This window comes from Zeus faber, assembly GCF_960531495.2.
Source record: "Zeus faber genome assembly, chromosome: 2".
Lineage (NCBI taxonomy): Eukaryota > Metazoa > Chordata > Actinopteri > Zeiformes > Zeidae > Zeus > Zeus faber.
Genome location: NC_137189.1, coordinates 17885471 through 17905063, shown reverse-complemented (window position 1 = coordinate 17905063; position 19593 = coordinate 17885471). Strand labels below are relative to the sequence as shown.

At 42.1% G+C, this 19593-nt stretch overlaps 2 protein-coding genes across 4 annotated transcripts in view; one reads left to right on the top strand and one right to left on the bottom strand.

Moving 5' to 3' along the window:
• Positions 1 to 14431, bottom strand: part of pum2 (pumilio RNA-binding family member 2) — a 32908-nt gene extending 18477 nt beyond the window's left edge. For 2 of the 3 annotated variants that reach the window (XM_080024356.1, XM_080024358.1), the window contains exons 1-9: positions 14315 to 14431; positions 12043 to 12406; positions 2228 to 2296; positions 2023 to 2128; positions 1687 to 1874; positions 1409 to 1581; positions 636 to 966; positions 466 to 559; positions 203 to 310 (exon numbers count right to left, since the gene is read on the bottom strand). In XM_080024356.1, coding sequence (XP_079880482.1) covers positions 203 to 310; positions 466 to 559; positions 636 to 966; positions 1409 to 1581; positions 1687 to 1874; positions 2023 to 2128; positions 2228 to 2296; positions 12043 to 12393 — 1420 coding nt within the window. In that variant the 5' untranslated portion in view covers positions 12394 to 12406; positions 14315 to 14431. Of the gene's footprint in view, positions 1 to 202; positions 311 to 465; positions 560 to 635; positions 967 to 1408; positions 1582 to 1686; positions 1875 to 2022; positions 2129 to 2227; positions 2297 to 12042; positions 12407 to 13890; positions 13896 to 14314 lie in introns of those variants that run through there. The other variant, XM_080024357.1, reaches the window with a different exon arrangement.
• Positions 14432 to 15872: 1441 nt separating this feature from the next.
• On the top strand, positions 15873 to 19012 carry LOC307248029 (rho-related GTP-binding protein RhoB). Its single transcript, XM_080024219.1, has one exon. The coding sequence runs from the start codon at positions 15991 to 15993 to the stop codon at positions 16579 to 16581; it is 591 nt and encodes a 196-aa protein (XP_079880345.1). The 5' UTR covers positions 15873 to 15990; the 3' UTR covers positions 16582 to 19012.
• Positions 19013 to 19593: the final 581 nt, after the last annotated feature.

The window sequence follows — 19593 nt, the reverse complement described above, 5'->3', positions numbered from 1 at the left end:
GGAGGAGAGGAGAGAAGGCTTTAGGATACCTTAGATCAGGAAAAGATTGGGACCCCTCTCCCCCTGTTGTAAAATGTCTACTGTTACCGGTAACACCCATGTTGTCATGAGTTTATTAACCAACGGGAAAAATTCCTCACTGTGGCGTCCCTGCTGTATGACAGAATCCAATTAAAAACGTCTGAACATCCAGCGTTCTAACCTGCTAGCGTGGCTGCTGCCGCTAGCCCAGCAGCAGTGTAGGGGTCAGTTCCAGGAGGGCCGGCGTTTATGATGTAGGGGTTTGGCACAAATGCAGGAGCAAGGCCAGCTAGGGAATAGCAAAAACATGGAGAGCCAAATTAGTGCATATCAAGTAGCAAAACTGATCCCAAAAGGTCCACGTTTGAGTATGAAATTAAGAAAACGTGCTTGTAAGCAGTTTCCTTATAGTATAAAAAGTGATAGATGCGGCAGCTCATTTACCAAGATGCTGCTGCTGTGCGGCAGCCAGCGCATATTGTTGTTGCTGGGCAGCAGTGAGCTGCTGGACAGTCAGATGGTTGGATCTCTGGAACAACTATGGGGACATAAAAGTTTATTCAGTGAAAGGATGCATACGATAATAACGAGAAACATGTAGCGGTGTACCAGACCTGTTGCTGGGAGTTGTAGTCAAACAGGCCAACGGGGGTCCCAGAGGAGTCCACCTGGATCTGGTTTCCAGCATAGTCAAACTGGAGGGACTCTACTCCTGCTTGCTGCTCCATGCCCCCCATACCCTGAGTGTCGTGGTTCTGGAAGTCCTCGGCAGGAGCCTTGTTCTGGCCAGGGTTCTGCTGCTGGAGGGTGTGGGCATGGGTGTGAACATGGGGATGGGCGTGGGGGTGGTGCTGGTGCTGTCCCATCATCTCCAGACCAGCTTGGCTGGGTCCCATCCTCTCCACGGCCTCCGTTGGTGAGGCTTGGCGACTTCCGGGGGTTGGGCTAGATGAGCAAACATTAAGGAACCCCACACATCAAGAACTTTCAATCAACCCCCCTTTAAACATGGTGCCTGCAAAAATCAGATCATTTAAAGCTGGTAAATTATGAAGACCAAATATATAGAGAAAATACATACTATATCTGGCTTAATGACTTGTAAACATCAGCAGTTGTAAATGAGCACCTGTGTCATTCATCTGCTGGGATTTTACATTGGAGTACAAACATTAAAAATAAATGGGAAAGCAAAGCATGAACTAAACTACTTTAATAGTGTGGAAACGTGTTAAAATGAAAATAAAAAACCCTTATTGTTCCGCCCCCAGTGTAGGCAAGAGCAATGGGTGGGGATTTGCTTTGAAAGAATGAAATACTTCCTAGTGAACAACAAATAAGGGCTCTATATATTTTGGCCGCTACAGCGATAAGAAACTTTGCTTACTTGAAGTCTTTGCAGTCTCTGTCCATGCCGTTGAGAAGGCCTCTCCCATTGGCTTTAGAAGGATCACTTTCCTCTCCAACCTTCAACTCTGTGCTTTTGTCTTCCTCAAAGGGAGACGACTTTTCAGGGACTTCGCTCTTCTCCCTGCCATCTTGGTCAGCATCTCCACCACCCTGGAAGCACAAGATGTTAAAACATATGCTGAAAGTATTTTTCAACTACTAATGTATTCAGTTTTGGGTTTTTTTTGGGGGGGGGTTGAAAAGCAAGCAACTTACATAGCCGCCATTCCTGTAGCGTCCGTCCATCTTGTCACCCGGAGAGGAGCTCAGGACGTACTCTACCATGCTCACGCCCAGACCCCCGCCCTCAGAACGAGGCGATAGCACAGAGTTAGCATCACCGTTCCCATGGAAACTCTGGCCCGGTCGCCTCTGCACCATGATTGGTTGGGACACTGAATGATCTTAATGGGAAAAACAAACAAAGTTGACTATGAAGGCAAAAAATACATATAAAATAAAGAGTAGCATTCTAGCAATGCTAGTCACATAACCAGTGTGTGGGATATTTGATTGATGAAAAGAAAAGCACACCACATGTGAAAAACTCACGAGATGTTCCCCACGCATTATCTCGCCACTCCTCTCCCAGAAGCATTCCTTTCCTTCCATCCTTGGCCAATTCATCAGAGTCCCAGAGTTTTTTTGCTGGCAAAAGCTTAAAAAATAAATAAAAACAGACCAACATCGTCAGACATGTTAGTACCACGTAAACAAAGGCCATCATTGTGAATGTTGGTGGTGGTTGTGGGCTTACCTCCCCCATGCCCCTGGATTCCAAAGCAAGAGCTTGAAAGTCATAGTTCATCTCATCCACAGCACGGACCTGAAAAATCACAGTGAGAAAAAAAAGCTGAATAACACAAAAATCACTGGCCAGGTTTTGTGTTTAATACCAGTGATAATAAAAAGGAAGGTAACAAGTAGAAGGCTTGAGGAGCACTACAGGGTAAAGGCAAAACAGACTAGAATACGTTGGACATGCCAGTTATAGTGATGGGATAGTTTGTCTCGCTGAACATGCGGGGCTTAGTTCTATATCGACAAACATGATTGGTCAGAGGTGAAGCTTTCAGATCAGCTTTAGGTCATCCAAACCAATTGGCTTCCCGTTGCAACTTGCTGAGCGCAGAAATTAACATGTCGTCGTCCCCCCCAGCTCCAATTGAATTGATCCACCCAGCACTAACTCAAATTGTGCTTGGAAGGAATTGTTTTCACCTGACATTATGACCAGAGAGATTTAAATATGTCAGACATCAACAGATTTTCCCGGTCAAAAAATGGCAATTACCGGATAATGGAAATGCTGACCGGACTATCACCACAATAACTCACGCAAGACACCAAATAAGCTCCAGGGCAGGTTATGTTGAAGTTAAAAGACATTTCAATATTATATCTATGTCAATATCTCTTCTTAGTAGACCTTGTGTGACTCAAGTAACCAAGTCTCAAAGTTGTGATATCTACCTGCAGGAACATAATGTCGCCAAACTGATTTTCACCATATCAATGACACCATTTACGCTAAACAAATTCTCCTTGCCTTTTGGGCATCTGGAGCAAGACACTCTTCCTTAAACAGCATCTACCTTTTCATCAGGCCAGATGATAAGACACATCCCAATTCACTTCATACATGCCAGCTTGGTTGAACAGTTTTCCACAACTATGAGTGTAAGACTTTGGTTTAATTCAATGTTAAATCAAGCCAAGTAAATAACGTATAGCTTTTTTAAATTTTACTCTTAAGACCTGGCTATTCAATTAAAGTCTGTAGCTTGGATGAGAGAAAAAACAAAGTTGTCAAAGGCTTGTATAGCCCCATTATGCTGTAATAACAGAATTTCCTATATTAAAACAATATAAAGACTAAAGAGTGTTAAACATAAATTGACATTAAAATAACTATATCAGGGTGTCTGAAGACATCTGAGAGATAAATGTAATACTTTTAAGACCTTTAACAAGTTAACAAAATGCAACATTTTTTGACAAATCACATGAAATAGATGACTGTATGAAGCGTTAATAGAACAGTTTCCTTTAGATCACATCGCAAGGTAAGTGAATCGGTACTGGAAAAATCCCAAGATTAAATCATACAAATATACCTCAGGGGCAGTAAACCTTAAGTGTAGGAAAATAAGTCACGAAAGACTGCTTTTAACAGCTGATCTGAAAACTACACAGGATTGCATCCACAAGAAAGCTTTATATAAATTGAAATATGCAACTTGCTCGGGCTGTACCCGTAAGCTGGCTGGGCCAGCTTGGCTCTTCTTATAGGCAGGATAGGCGGCAGCCTAGGGCACCATCCCGAGGCTGGGCTTGGAGAGGGGGTGTATTTTGCGCACCCGTCTCCCTCTCTGAAGGTACAGAGATGCGTGGGCCAGCGATGGGGGGGCCTGCGATCAGGTATCCATCATCCGTGCCAGAACAGGGCGTTTTTATTTTATGTCTCCTTATCATTTACATTTAGTCATTTAACAGACGCTTTTATCCAAAGCGACTTACAAGGGAGAATAACATTCAAGCTACATTATACGTTATACGACAAGCTACCTTATGGAATTAAACATGATCGTATGGAACAAAACTGTGCGAAATGGGGATGTTTCTCTGTGACCCCAATCACCCCCTCTCAATGAGTTCTGCACAGATGATAATTTTAACGAGCGTACGAGTCGTGTCCAGCACCCACACTTTTTTTTGCAGTGATTTAGCCATTTTAATGCCAGGGAGGGCTCGCCTACCCACATACAAAGGTTCCACCAAAACAAGTTCACACTCTAGACACTATTTTGCAAGTGCACCATTGTTGCATCCTGGGCTTAACGCCGCCCAAAATGATTGGGATTATTAAAAAAACCCCACAGAAACAAGAGAGAGCGTTTTCCCCCAGATCTTTCTGCAGCGCTGGCACAGCGCTTAAACAAAATGTGGAGATATGTTTGGCTATGCGAGACTCGCAACAATACCATCTGGAGTTTGACCCAAAACATAAACGGTTTTACATCCAATGCTTTATCACACACACACACACACACACACACACACACACACACACACACACACACACACACACACACACACACACACACACACACACACACACACACACACACACACACACACACACACACACACTAGTATAACTTTAAATCACAAGGTGATGAGGCGTGCTTGCCTGTTTGTATAACATGACAGACTGTGTGTGCACTAAAGAAAATAGTTTAGGAATAAAAAGCCTCAATCTTTAAACAGATTTTATTTGAACACGCACTGCTCTCAGAGATTGAGAGCAGTGAGGCAGAGGAGAGAGAAAATGGTGAAATGCAAATAAGCTCAACAATATCTTGTAAAGGGTAGGGTACTGTGGAGTGGGGCCATCTTGATACTATATTCTTTTTCCATAAGATTTGTGAAGATTGGGTCACCCCTTGCACTGTAGTCACAACGACGTCTCATGCTGCCCCACTCTTCTTGAAGAGCGGCCCTCGGGTACAGAGTTATGAGCCTCTACATGGCGAGTCAGCTGATCCCATAGGTTTTCTATGGAATTCAGGTCTGGAAAAAGTGCAGGCCACTCCATTTGAGGTACCCCAGTCTCCAGCAGCCGTTCCCTAATGATGCAACCTCGATGAGTTGGAGCATTGTCGTCCATGAAGATGAAATGAGGCCTGTGATGTTCATGCAGGGGCACAATGACTGGATTTTATGATGTTATTCAGGTAGTATGGGCTTGTCACTGTACCATTCACAAAGTGTAGGGAAGTTCTGTATTGACTAGACACACCTGCCCACACTGTAACACCACCACCACCAAAGGCTCATCTGGTGACAACAGTGGCTGATGCATAGCGCTCTCCTTGATGTGTCCAACATCGTTGGCGGCCATCATTTCTGCTCAACGTGAATCGACTTTCATCAGAGAACAGCACTAAAGACCACTGGTCCCTCGTCCAGCGTAAATGCTCCCTGGCCCGTGCAAGACGTGCATGATGCCTGTGCCTGGTGGTGTGGTCAGGTACCCCTGAAAGTGGTCTAGCACGCAGACCATGCTGACCACTCCCTTAAATGTGCCTGGAGTTGAGTGGCATCATCATCCGGTTCCGCAGGGCACTGTTCACAATGAAGCAGTCATCAGTGTGGGATGTTGCCAAAGGACGTCCACTTCTATGTCTCTCTGTATCTCTGTTGCAAGCTGCTGATGACACTCTGTGACACTCTAAGCTCAGTGGCCACTTCCCTCTGAGAACATCCTGTTTGAAGCCTCGCAATGGTCAGGTACTGTTGATCAGTTGTTAGGTGTCGTCTTGTCTCATGATGTCAAAATGTGAACAGCATGATGAAGAGGACTGTTTAAATACCAATTCTAATTGAACCAGGAAATGTATTGGTCGATTCATGGATCAAACACCTGTTGTGAATTTTGCCGTTCAGCTCCTTGTTAGAAAACAGCAAGTTGTGCAAAAAGTACTGAAACATTGAACAGTTGGACATGTGCATTCAAAAGTTTAGAGAAGGTCAAATTAAGTTCACCTGTAAAGGTTATAGTGCATTTTAGGTTCATCCTGAAATTTCACCCAAAAGCCGAATATCCCTAGCACCAGCTAGATTCCAGAGATTATCCAGGCGGGCGCAAGCATCACTCATTATGAAATCTGCCTCCTTCCGCATAATTGACAATTTGCCTCAAGTGCTGCCGAGCAGAGCAAAGAGTTTCCAGTTTGTGTTTTCATGGTGGCGAAGCTGGAATCAGCAGCAATAAGTCCTTAGAAAAAAATATAGCCAGAAAACACGTGACGCAAGGAGTCAGTGAAGGCGTTTGTCTACAACCTACATATGCAACCGTTATCATTTCTGTGGACATAAGGACCCATGGTCTTGTGCAAGCACTAATGTGGAATATTTTAGGCAAATGTATACAAAAATTATTTTAATACCCCACGTGTACAGTACATGTTTAGCTTGTCTGAGTGTGTCTTAAGGTGCCGCTGGATTTTTCCTCTGTTTTGATCCCAATCACAACGGAACCATGACACGGGCGTTTTCCAACCAGTTTGAGACACACCAGAAAAATAAATAAATAAAAAAAAGCCATTTCTCCTGGCAATGGGAAAGGTATCAATCGCCTAAAAGTTGAGAGTTTAGAAAACCTGGGTAAACCTGCTAATTTTGGTAAAAAAAACAGTATTATTCACTTCACCTGTCAGTGGTTTAATGTTGAGGCTGATTGGTGTAAATTGATATTATAGGCTATTATATTAGTGCAAAGGTTCCCAACCTTTAAATGTTTTTTTTTTTTTAATTATTATTTATTATCAGTCCATGAACATCTTGTGCACTGCCATCCGACAACAGCACACAAGATGTTCACGGACCAGGAGGCACAAAGTGCACAATATGTACACGCAATACAATTATTTACACCAATTTGTCCTCTTAAAAAAAAATATATATATATACATTAGAAAAGCCTGAATTTAAATTGCACGCGGGCATATGCTTTGTATCAGTTTTTTGTACTGTGGAATGTAAAGATAATTTGCTTTAGATCAGTTTAAGTAACAAATGACGTGTTTACACCTTTGATAATCAATCTGCAGCATCGCCCTTTTTAGTAATCATGTGTTTAAATATTGTGTGCAATCAGTAACTCTTGCTCTGTAGATGTGAAGGACATCAAGTTCCACTGATAGGTTCATCCTTTAAATATCAAGAGCGCACGTACTATTTCCATCTGATCCAGACTCCACTGAGTCAGACTGGTTCAGCTCCAAGCAGCGTTTAGAGAACCTGCTTAGCTCAGACTGCTAGTTGCCGCTTACATAAGCGGCGATATCATGGGTTATCGCTGCCTAATTCAAGCGACCTTTAGGGAATACAACCCCAGGTGTACTTGGACAGTACCGCTGAATAGTTTTGAATATAAACTAGCAGTGGGCCAATAAATTATCTCAAAATATGCTAATATTGGCCCAATCAGCATCGGCCAATGCCTGTGCTCACAAAGCCAATTAAAAAAATAATGTCTGCAGACTAGTCGATTTTCTATACATAGATTCGGAATATTTGAAACACTTAATACTAATTTTCCGCACTACGGATATACCAGTACCAGCAGCTTTTTCCTCGCTCTCTCTTCGCTCCCACAGCGAGTCACACACCCCTCCACCTTGCCCACATAGCCCCGCCCCTTCTCACTTGCTTTGTTAGCTCATTAATATGGCAAGTGCAGAGCCTCCGCGACCAGTTTTGAAAGAAAACAGCAGGAGTGCTGTTTGGAAATTCTTTGCATTCGAGGCAAAACGTAAACCTAATTCAGAATTGGAGTGGAACCCCCCCCCACTGCACTACATCATGTGTGCGTTCCCCGTGGCAATTTTCCTGTCTTTTTATTTTAGATCTATTTATTTTGGTGTCTTTCCTTATTGCTTGTATGAAACGATTTTTTAGACACTGTTCTTTTTAGTTTCCGTTCAATAACAGAATGGAGCACACAGCGGTTCACAAATCACAGGCCCCCCGATGGTGGCAGGCATCCCGATCATGGAAATCCGTTACCTCGATGCCCATTCATTCTTGGGAAGAAGAAGGGGGGGCACCATGGGCATCAGGGGGCAGGTGTTCGGTCACCCCCCCCCCCTCACGTGCCGGCCTGCGTGTCCCCACTGTCTTGTGCCGCGTCACACCGCCTCCCCGTTTATCCTCTTGACAGCGGTGCACCACAATTTAGATAAGGTTTATTTTAGTTTGTTTCCTACATGTATGAAATGAAAATTTTTAAAAAACAACTGGTTTAAGGGATTGTCCCATTCCAAAAAAAAACAAAAAAAAAACTTGTGTCCACTGTGGACGCACTTCATCTCCTCGTGGCTTTCAATTGCTATGGTACTTAATTTAGTAAAAACTGGATGTTTTTGTGTGAATACTTGACTAGTCAATAATAAATCCTGTACTCCTGTAACTGGGAGACTATTTCCCAGCCAGACTTTGATTGGAGGCAGTTTATTATTTTTATATTATGATTTTGTATATATGATAGACAACGTATTTATTTATACAATGTATGGTTTGTTGTTTACCTGTGGACATTTGTTAAGTCCAGACAGATTTTTTTTTTTATTTTAATAAGTGCGATGCAGACAATTACAGTGCTGAATAATTCTTCATTTAAGTTCAGCAATTGTCTCATTTGTTATTAAATTGTTGTATTTTATCGGGTTAAAAAAATAAAACACAATGTCGGCATTATATAAACTGCCACCCCGCTCTAAATATTAGCAATTGAAAAACCCCTATAGGTCGACCACTAATACAAACAATAATACTGGCACTTTACATTATGTCAAATCCAGGTAACATTTTTCAAGCCCTAGATACAGATTATCCCCCTCATCTAGAATTAGTGAAAACGCTGAATACATTGACTATGTGCAGTGATTTGTTGCTCTCCTGCAGCAATTTGCAATGCCAGCAAGCCATGCGGTTTAAACCAGCCAAATTGGCCCCCATGAAAATAGACTTGTGTTTTACTGTATGGCTGTTCTGTCAAAGTGATTGACTGCCAAAAGTTAACATGGCAGCAGTATGAACAATTAATTTTATGACATCACACAGTATCATTACAAGCGCCGTTGTGCCCATTTGTGGCTCTTAAGAGTCATGACCAACTTTGTGGGTTATCTGTTTAACTGGAAAGTGAAAGAGCATTTAGGTGATTTAATAAAAGTGTGTTTAGGTTATATAGTAACTATTGTTGAACTGAGAGACTGTCTAAAAATGCGGACAGTGCAGTGAGATAGAACAAAGTGCTAATAACACTGCATAAAAGCAGTAGTTTGGCTTCGGACAATAATTTATTTCGTCACTTATAAGGAAAGTGAATAATTAAATAGCTGATGGCTGCATGTTGATTTTGAGAAGAAAACTAACAGGACTGTCAAGATCATGACATTTTAGCGGGCGATTGTCATCCAAATAATTGCAATCACAATTTAATTGTCTTTATTGTTCATTTTATGGCGCTATAATAGTGGCTTAAAATAAAACGTAATGATGCCCTAATACATGTCTAACTAGTGCAGAAGAGCCATTTATCTGCATTTAAGACTGGAACATAAATATTTGGGTAGCCATGTATTCGTTCCCCCAAACCAACAGACGGAAACTCACCTATCTCACTCTCAATGTTGCAACACTTCAAATATTGGCTTAAATTTCCGCTTAAATTTGGATGGAAACAAGGATGTTGTACCCCCACTCCAATGTGGAATATAAAGTGTAAACTCAAGTTCGACTTCGGGCAGCTTTGGGATAAAACTTGGAATAGGAGTGGTACATAAATGCAAAATGAGCCCAATATGCTCTTTCCAAGTGGAGTGTTCAGATTGGGGATAGTCTGTCATCTTCTTGTACCAGTATCATACCTGGGCCTGTCATGATAACTACTTTTGTTGGACGATATTGTGCCAGAAATAATTGCATTAAACGATAGTCATTTTTAAACCATTTTGCCCCCCCCCCCCCCCCCACCCCTTAAATGAATCAGCTTTTAATTCTTCATACTCAGACACTAAGGTGAAAAAAATATTCAAATATTCTTAATAAAAAACAAATATCATTGACTCTCGAACTTGAGTAATATCTTCACTAGGCCTGCCGATCATGCAAAATTCCATAGAATTTTTTTTTTTTTTTTACAATTAAGGTATTTCCACAAAACATCCAGTTTTTACTCAATTAAGCCAATCCAATAGCAAGAGAAAGCAACGGGGAGACATGAGGCAAAGTTTTTCTAAAATGGAACAGTCCCTTAATTCAGTTGTGTATAAAAAAAATAAAAGTTCCATACATGTAGGAAACGAACAGAAATAAATAGATCTAAAATAAAAAGACAGGCACGGGAGTCGGATTGCGCACATGCACCACTGTCTGGAGGACCAAAAAAAAAAACCCCAAAAACTTTCTCCAAATTCTGAGTTATGTTTACATTTTTCATACAGTAAAAAACTAAGGAAACAATCTGTAACACACACACACAAAAGTTTCAGAACACGGTTAACTGCACTTACATCATTTCAATGCTTCGATTTTCCCTGGTCGATAACAAATAAAAGGATAGATAAATAAATCTTCTGTCATCAGTGCCAATCGCGGTCGATTGCATCGTAAATATGCCCAAGCCTAATTTTCACCTGTTTCGCTGTGCGTGTGTGTAGGCGCTGCCTGAGCCCGGCCCACGGTGAAACTCAGACACAGAGTAGACGAGGACAGAAGCCATGCGACCAAAAATTACAGAAAAATGTGCCTCAAACTTCTTTTTCTGTTTACTCAGCTCAGTTACATAAATTTGTAAAATGGTTCACACAACGCAAGTAATCAATTAATTTGTGGATTTAGAAATACAGTTCTGATTTTTTTAAACCTGAATACAAATGGAGATTGTAGTATTCATTGATCTTTACCCATTTTTATTTAATGCATTATATGCATTTGTGAAACATAATGCCGTCGTTTTGATTGTAAATTCCCACTTGACTTGAATGCAGCATCTTTAGGAGTAACAGTAGCAGAGAGTCCACTGTGGATTCTAGCCTAGATAAAGCTCAGCCAGGGACTATGATCGTGGTCACTGTAAAAACCCCGTAAGATAAGGAGGAAATCGCGATTTTGGAGATTCTTTGCTCGCCAAAGTACTGTTTAGGTTTTGTCATGCTGATACTTGAAGTAGAGACATCGCTCCCCACCGCTGTGAACATCTTAGGCACCAGGGCTGTTCATGGCTCAGTATTTTGTCAGTCGATTTGGATGTTTAATGCGAACATTCGCGCAAGCGATGGGTTGCCCGCGATCGGCGTGCCAAAACAGGGTGCTTTTATTTTACATGTATTTTAGGTCTTCTTATGGAACAAAGCTGTGCGTATTGGGGACATGTTCTCCGTGACTCTCTCTCCCTGATCACCCCTTCTCCATGCATTAGGCCCCGAAAATAATCTTAACGAGTGTACGAGGCGCACCCCATCCCCACACTGTTTATAGTTGTTGTATTTGGAGGAGCGGGGCACAGCGATACAAAGAACCGTGTTCGCCTCCAATGGTCTTATAATGGTAGGGAAAACCTTGCTGTTTATTCTGGCATCATGTTGGCTAAAATGTTAGTGACATTCTTATGTAAACCAACACGTATGTTAATGGTCAATTAGACAATATTAATACACAGGACCGTAATGAGCTAAATACTGTAGTTATTGTCACAGCCCTCATTAGTAGACATATTTTAACATCCATAAAAAATAATGACTTAGTCAATATCAGTTAACAGTTTAAATTGTCATTCGCACAAGATTGGGGGAGGGGTGTGGGTGTCTGAAGAAAATATGTTTGCCATTCCAATCATTTTCATCTCAACTGAATGGTGTTACAATTGTGTTTGCATTAAAGTCACATGTCGGACTCATAAGAGCATAAAATAAGCTTATATTGACCGTACTCCTGAAATGCAAGTCTTGCCTATCCATTGCACCTAGACGGAACAACATTGTGTCGCGCTGCGTTTTGTACCTGGTCGACGTGGTTTCCATCTCCGGTCGGCCAGCGGTGTTTGCTCGGCACGCAGCCTCCCAGCTGCTCCCCTGGCTGCCTCTGGAAGAAATACCCCACCGTGGCATCGTCCTGTGATCGCCCGCTCAGCGGGGGCTGCGGGGTTCCTGGGTTGGGGTGAGTGCCCCTGTCCATGCCTTGCAAGTGCGGCCCTCCGGGAACTTGTCCGGCTCCCCCGACTGTGGCTAGGGGGACTCCGCCATGGACTCTGACACCCCCAGTCTCAGGAGCACCGTTAGCATGCAGCATCCCAACTCTTGTCTCCTGCCAGGCCACGTCATTCATACCTAGGATGCTGCATGGAACGCTCATTCCAGGGGAAAGCCTGGGGAGAGGGAGACACCATGCCACAAGGTTTAAAACACGACCAGAGCTGACCGGTAATGTTTGGTTCCAGCAGAGCAGCTGTGATAATAAACTATTATTTTTCACAACATTGATTTGATATAATTTATTTACAATGGTCTAAATTTCTGCCAAGGAAACAAAAGGTCGGGATTTAATACCTCAAGTTCTCGTTAAGATTTACACCATTTCTGAAGACACCGGTTTAGCACCCATTAATTACCAATCAAGAAAGTTAGCTTTTGGTGAACTTGAATAATCCCATAAACAAACACGCGGTAAGTGTCATCCAGAAAAACAGGATTAGCTATGATTATGTACGCTTAAGACAGTACCCTTTTTTGTCAAGGTAAATCAGGCAGACGCAGTTAAGAATAGATTTTAAAATTACTTATAAATGTTTAAAAAAAAGGGAAAACGTATTGAAGGCCCTTGAGATTAAGACACTAAATGTGTCATAATAATCTGAGTGTACTTTTAATGCTGGGAAGTATCCAGGTATTTTGTCCTTTTAAAACAGCCATACAGACTGATTTGTCCCCAGGTGTATTCGATAAAGCAGCTTTTGAAGGATGGTACATTTGGGCACATATGAAGATCGAAAAGTTAAGAGCCCTGTCTCATTAAATAAAAATAATTACTGGAATCTAACTTAATGTGAGTAAGTTCTCTCAGGTGTACACAAGGTGTGTGTGGGACATCTTCCAAAAAGTCCCAATTATAACTGAGGAGTAATTTTGAAGACAAGAAATAAATCAATAAACAAATAATCGTGAGAGATTCAAAAGAAAAAAGTAATGGGTAATCATATTAACATTTCCAATGATAACAGTTTATGGTGTGATATATTGATAACACCCTTTTTTTAATATTGCCATTTCTTGGCCGATTGTATAGTTTATTTCAAGTCGATTTTTCCTGTTTTTTGGATCTATTGTATACAGCCATTTCCCAAATGTTTTATCCTTGTTAGTTTATTATTGCGACATACTATTTTGATGCGAGCTACAGTAAATAGCGCAATTTCCCTCCGGGGATGAAGTAAATATCCATCTACACCAGTGACTGCTAGATACAGTTAGCACAGTGCTAGCCGGTGAACATGTAGCGTTGAATTATTTATACAGAGAAGCCAGCGAAACTAGCGGCTTGAAACGGCAAAATATTAAAATGAATAAATAAAATTACAATTTTAGAGTATGTGACAATGAAATACACACAACAGCCTATATCTACCTACACGACTTATTTATCGGGTAACCGTAGAGACCCCCCCCCCCACCCCACCCCCCCCCCACCCCACCCCCCCCCCCCCAAGCAGGTCGACGTAGCCCAAAGCTAACGTTACAACATGAAACAACCTGCCGTGGTATCGCGTCGCTAATTCTCAAACACAAAACATTCCCAACAGCCACGGAGGGCCAGTGGGTTATTTCAAACAAAAAATAAGTTTCGAAAATGTACCTTAATGCAAGCCTAAACCAGCCGTGTTTGTGTGCCGTTTCCTCCCGACTGCACCAGGCGCTAGCAGGCCCCTTCCCTTCTGTTTATTATTAGCTTAGCTTAAATTAGCTAACAATGCTAACTGAGTAGCTTCATCCGATTTAGTTCGGGATAGAGCAGCGGTTTAATAGTTATTGTAGTAAAATATAATCCTGCCCCACGCGTGTAAATAAACAGCGTAGTAATAAAAAACACAGCGCACGGCGGGTCGGTGCTGAGCTGAAGCATCAGTCAAACATGGCCCCTCTCCAGGCTCCACACACAGGGGCCTAACCCGCTAAACAAAAGGAAACACTCGCAGGGGCTACGGCGAACACAGAGAATAAAAACAATCCGCACGTCGGGCCTTCGGCTTCGGACCAGGCCGAGCCCACGCTGTACTCACGCCTCGTCGTGTGGAGAGAGCGGGTCCTACTTGTCGCCGCAGCCGAGACACAAAAGTAAAAGCTCGGTGCGTGGAGCTGCTGCTTCAGCCTCAACATGCAGCCGGAGTCCCCGCTGCTCCTCCTATTAAGCAGCGTCAGCTGCGTGGAAGCGCACGCTGCTGTGTTTCAGTACTATTACTATTATTATTATAACTATTATTATTATTATTATTATTATTATTATTATTATTATTATTATTATTATTACCAGTATTATTATTATTACCAGTATTATTATCAGTGTCACGCTGCTATCTATTCATGTGTACATGTACTTATACATTAATTCATAGTGATATTGATTTATACAGTTATTTATTTATTTGCAGAAATTGTCGAATTTGCACCGTGGATTTGTTTCTGATTATATTCAGTTGAATGCCATGCCATCATAGATAGATAGATGGATGATGGATGGATGGAGATAGAGAGAGACAGACAGACAGACGGCCAGACAGACAGAGAGACAGACAGACAGACAGACAGACAGACAGACAGACAGATAGATAGATAGATAGATAGATAGATAGATAGATAGATAGATGGCCACTGTATTCATCCTAAGAGTGAAATTGAAGTGTTTACAGCAGCACATATAAAAATAGGCAATAGTAAGAACGATTAAAAAAAAAGGTTATATGCACTAATCCCCCCCCAACATTTTTTTAAATGGCATTATACAATCAAACTAAAAATTAACAAAAGACTACAAACCTTTGTATTAACAATTAAGGTTCTGGCAAAACAATTAGGAATCATAAGTAATTCATATTAATTACTTTAATTCAATGAATTTATTTTATTTGCTAATATGTTATATAATCGATCACTGAATAATCAGATAACGAATTATGCGTATGTGTATTTATTTACATATTGTGTGGCACACTCTTTTCCTTTTCGGGGAAACTAATATAATTTTTTTTTTATCAGGACAAGGAACGCAATAAAACAATACAAATAAAAAAGTACAACAGCCTATCGCGTTGTAAGCTCCCAGGTGGGCCCGGCCGCTCGGCTTGGACCGGTTGGGAACTTCGGACGGGAGCGTTCCCATACAACTCGGAAATCGGTAATTCCGAGTGGGTAACCATGGACTGCCGCGGTACATTTTGTGTTCGTTTGACAAACCAAGACGGAGGAACTTCCAAATAAAAAAACCCACGCGAGGGGGAGTTCGTCGCTGGACATTATTAAAGCGTCGTCAGACTTTTATCCCGGGCGACCGGCCCACGAAACGGCGACTTGGAATCAAGACTTCCGGATGTGATTTTTCCTTTTGCGCCTTCCCAAATACGCGGCGGTATTTCTTTCAGAGCTCCGACTCCGTACGGAACGCAGCACGAATCCCCCACCTCCTCTCTACCGGGGCGTGTTCGGGATCCAATCGCTTCCTCCCTTTCCCAAACAGTGATGTCACCTCCCCGGTTCCGATTGGATCGCTATATTAAGAAAGCGTCCGGACGCTTTATAAAGAAAAAACGCAGGAGCGCGTCGACATCAGTTTGGGGGGTAAGTCACACGCGCCGGTCGAGGGGAAGTCGGTGCCTCACATGCTCGCAGCGTGATCGGCTGGAGGGGCTGCGCTGTCTTCAGTCAGATGGTTCGTTTTTAGGGTGTGTGCGGAGGGAAACAAATGGCGGATATACGGAAGAAACTCGTCGTGGTTGGGGACGGGGCGTGCGGCAAGACGTGCCTACTGATCGTGTTCAGCAAGGATGAGTTCCCCGAGGTGTACGTGCCCACGGTGTTCGAGACCTACGTGGCGGACATCGAGGTGGACAGCCGGCAGGTCCAGCTGGCGCTGTGGGACACCGCCGGCCAGGAGGACTACGACCGGCTGCGGCCGCTCTCCTACCCGGACACCGACGTCATCCTCATGTGCTTCTCCGTGGACAGCCCGGACTCCCTGGGTAACATCCCCGAGAAGTGGGTGCCCGAGGTCAAACACTTCTGTCCGAACGTGCCGATCATCCTGGTCGCCAACAAGAAGGACCTCCGCAACGACGAGGGCGTGCGGAGCGAGCTGTCCCGGCTGAAGCAGGAGCCGGTGCGGCCGGAGGACGGGCGGGCCATGGCCGTGCGCATCGGCGCCTATGACTATCTGGAGTGCTCCGCCAAGTCCAAGGACGGCATCTGGGAGGTGTTTGAGACCGCCACCCGGGCTGCTCTGCAGAAAAGACCCAGGCCGTCTCCTAGTTGTGTCAGCTGTTGCCTTTTGCTGTGAATGGTCACGGACCCATGTTGTCCCCGCACCTGACGGATGGACGCTCCGACGGGACGGCGACGCTTACACACACACACACACACACAGAGACACAGACAAGTGTGTACATGTACAGGCGGGGACTCTTGTTTGCATTGTTCAGATTAGGTGGCCTGGGTATTTTAGCCAACACATGGCCCCAGACACAAGTTTGTTGTCAAACAAACCATAATCACATGAGAAATGGACGGGCCGGCGTGTTATGGCTTACAGCATGTTCTTCTCGGGTCACTTGATCCTGTTATGAGAAGGGGGAGGAACACTCACGTTATCCCCTGTTAGTAGACATTTTATTCTCTGAAAAGGCTCATGGTCTAGGGCTGGCTGAAGGCCAATGTTTCACTTGCACAATGATAACTTCTGTGGGTTGTTTTTGTTTTTTTTGTTTTTTTTGTTTTGTTTTTGCCAATTTAACATTCTGCAAAGGCTGCTATTACCTCAAGCTGTGCTGCTGGTTATTTAAAAAAAAAAAAAAAAAAGTACACACAATGTATTGTAGTCTGATTCGGTGGCATCCACAGCATTGAAATAATAAAGGTTGCATGGCAGACAGGCGGCCTACAATGCAGAATCGTGTGGATGTTCAAGTCTGTTGGGCTTTTGTGTTTTCAATGAAACCTAAAGTGCACCGTCTTGATAAATTTGCACGGCTGGTTTAATAGCCTACTTGTAATTGTGTAAAAAAAAAAAACTAATTCTGAGGGCTTAATATAATTTCAAAGGTCGATTTGACACAGTCTCACAATGTTTTATCATACTCCAAGCCAGCACCAAGAAATGTCTCACAATTCAGCAAAAATTGTATTTTTGCAGTGATGCTGTTACCTTTTATTACAGTGGTTCACTTAAATGTCATTTTGAGCGCTTTGGTTTCAGTGAAGTCATTAGCTAGGCCCTATTCAAGATTCATTACGATCTTAAACCATTTCAATGAAGGAGCCTGGGGAAAGTATTACAGCACATTACCTAAGGTCCAAGACCTGAAGAGGATGATAACTGCTTCACCTCTTTAGCTCTACTCATTTAGACTGCTATGGAGGAGGAATGACACCTTTTTAATGTCACTAAAAGCTTTGCGCACACAGTAAGAAGTTTCAGAATGTATGTGAATTGAAATGACTGAAACAAAGAGTGAAGGAAAGATGAATAACTGCAGTAGCAAAAAAGTGTCACACTAGTGCTTTGTAGTGCTAGGAATGGGCACAAACTTGCTATTTATTTCATTGCTAATGAAGTGACGCCTAATAAAATAAACTCCTTTGCACGAACAGTGACAAACAATCCAAAGTGTTTAAAAGGTACTCATACATATAAAGGTAAAGCAAGAAATATGCAATATTTTCACTCTATACATCTTATTGTAATTTACCTTTGGCTTAAATCGAGCTTAAGTTTGCTGCTGTTATGTAACTGTTCTCTTATTTGGTGGGGGGGTGCTTGTTCAAATGCCAGCAATAAACATCAATTACTGTCACCATCAATTACTGACACCATTTTATCTTTTTTTAATGTTGAGGTTGTTCTTTACTGTATTTTCACAGAAATATGCGTAAAATCTCTATCGGCCTCAGCAATACAAAGCCACAGTTAGATAATTTAATGGGCACAGAAAGACAAGATCAGGCAGTAAAAGTTTGTGTTTAATGTGTGTATAAATCTAAGTCGTAGGTACAATGGTGTCAGTCACATTCTTTTCTGTTGCTGGGCTTTACACTGACACAAGGATCACAATGCTCAAACCAGAGTTCCATTCCATTCCTGCCCCCCCCCCCCCCCCCCAATCCTGTAATTTTGTCATCTTTTTCTGATGATGTTCAGCTAAATGATCATATTCTAAAGTCTCTTTCTCAACTGGTAAAAACAAAAATGTAATTATGGCGAGAAGGATGAAAATAAACACAAAGCACAGCAGTTCTGCCATTTGAGTGCATGGACATTTGTTGAAGTCGTTTGAGATTTAATATTAAAATGTATATTTTAATGGAGTTGTTGAAAGGAAACAAACTGAAAACCTTGTGTGGGGGGAAAAAAACAGTTTGTGAAGTGACAATTACACTGGGACGATCAATAAACAAATCAATGAATGTACCCATTTCTATTGTTCTGATCTTCAGTCTTTTTGCCACTAATAATAATAATTATAATACCTCAGATTTGTAGTGGCTTTCTAAGTACTGAAAGATGCCTTACATAGTAGAAAAAAACTATTAATAAAGACTACTAAAAAGATATGTGAAAAATGTTTGAATTATAATTGGCTTCAAAGTGATAAATGTACTAACGAAAGTGCATCATCTAATGCAACTATAAAGGCAGGAATCTCTGTCTGTATGTCCTTCGATTATCTCAACAACTGTTCATCCGATCTATGTACCTCATACCCGGCGGGTGAACAGTATTACTGGAGACCCAAGGAAATGCAATATAGAATTTGGCGCAATTTGGACATGAAACACATGTAATATTAATAAACCTTCAATAAACAGTGAGCCAGCGGGGGCAAGGCTTCAGGGCTTTGCAACTGAGTCACAAAGAGTGTCTTTCCCCGGTGTATGACTTTAACGGCTGTTTCATATTCCATCGTGAAACACAGGACTGAATCATTGGCATTTTGTCAAAATTGTGCCATTAAAATGTTTTAGAAAGTCTTACAATTTGACCAGCCATGCACTAGCATAGTAAAATACAATATAGTATCGGGGTGTACAACCACAACTTTCCCACTGTTAATAGTTTAAAGTGATTCAATCCACTCGTACTTTTAACTGTTTTAACCTCTTCTTCAATATCTGGAATATTTGTATTGAAGTTATTGTTCAATTCCTGTCTCAGTGCATTCCTAAGGATTCCTTATTGTAGCAGCTTTAGCCAATTACTTCTGATAACATTGGGGTTTTTTTTTCTATTGTAGAATAAACATGATCGATTGCTCATGATGTAATAAAAGAGGAATCTTTTTTTTTAGAATGAACA

What these genes read in the sequence shown, in the direction of transcription:
- LOC307248029 (XM_080024219.1), top strand. Translation starts at nt 15,991, where the DNA reads ATGGCGGATATACGGAAGAAACTCGTCGTGGTTGGGGACGGGGCGTGC.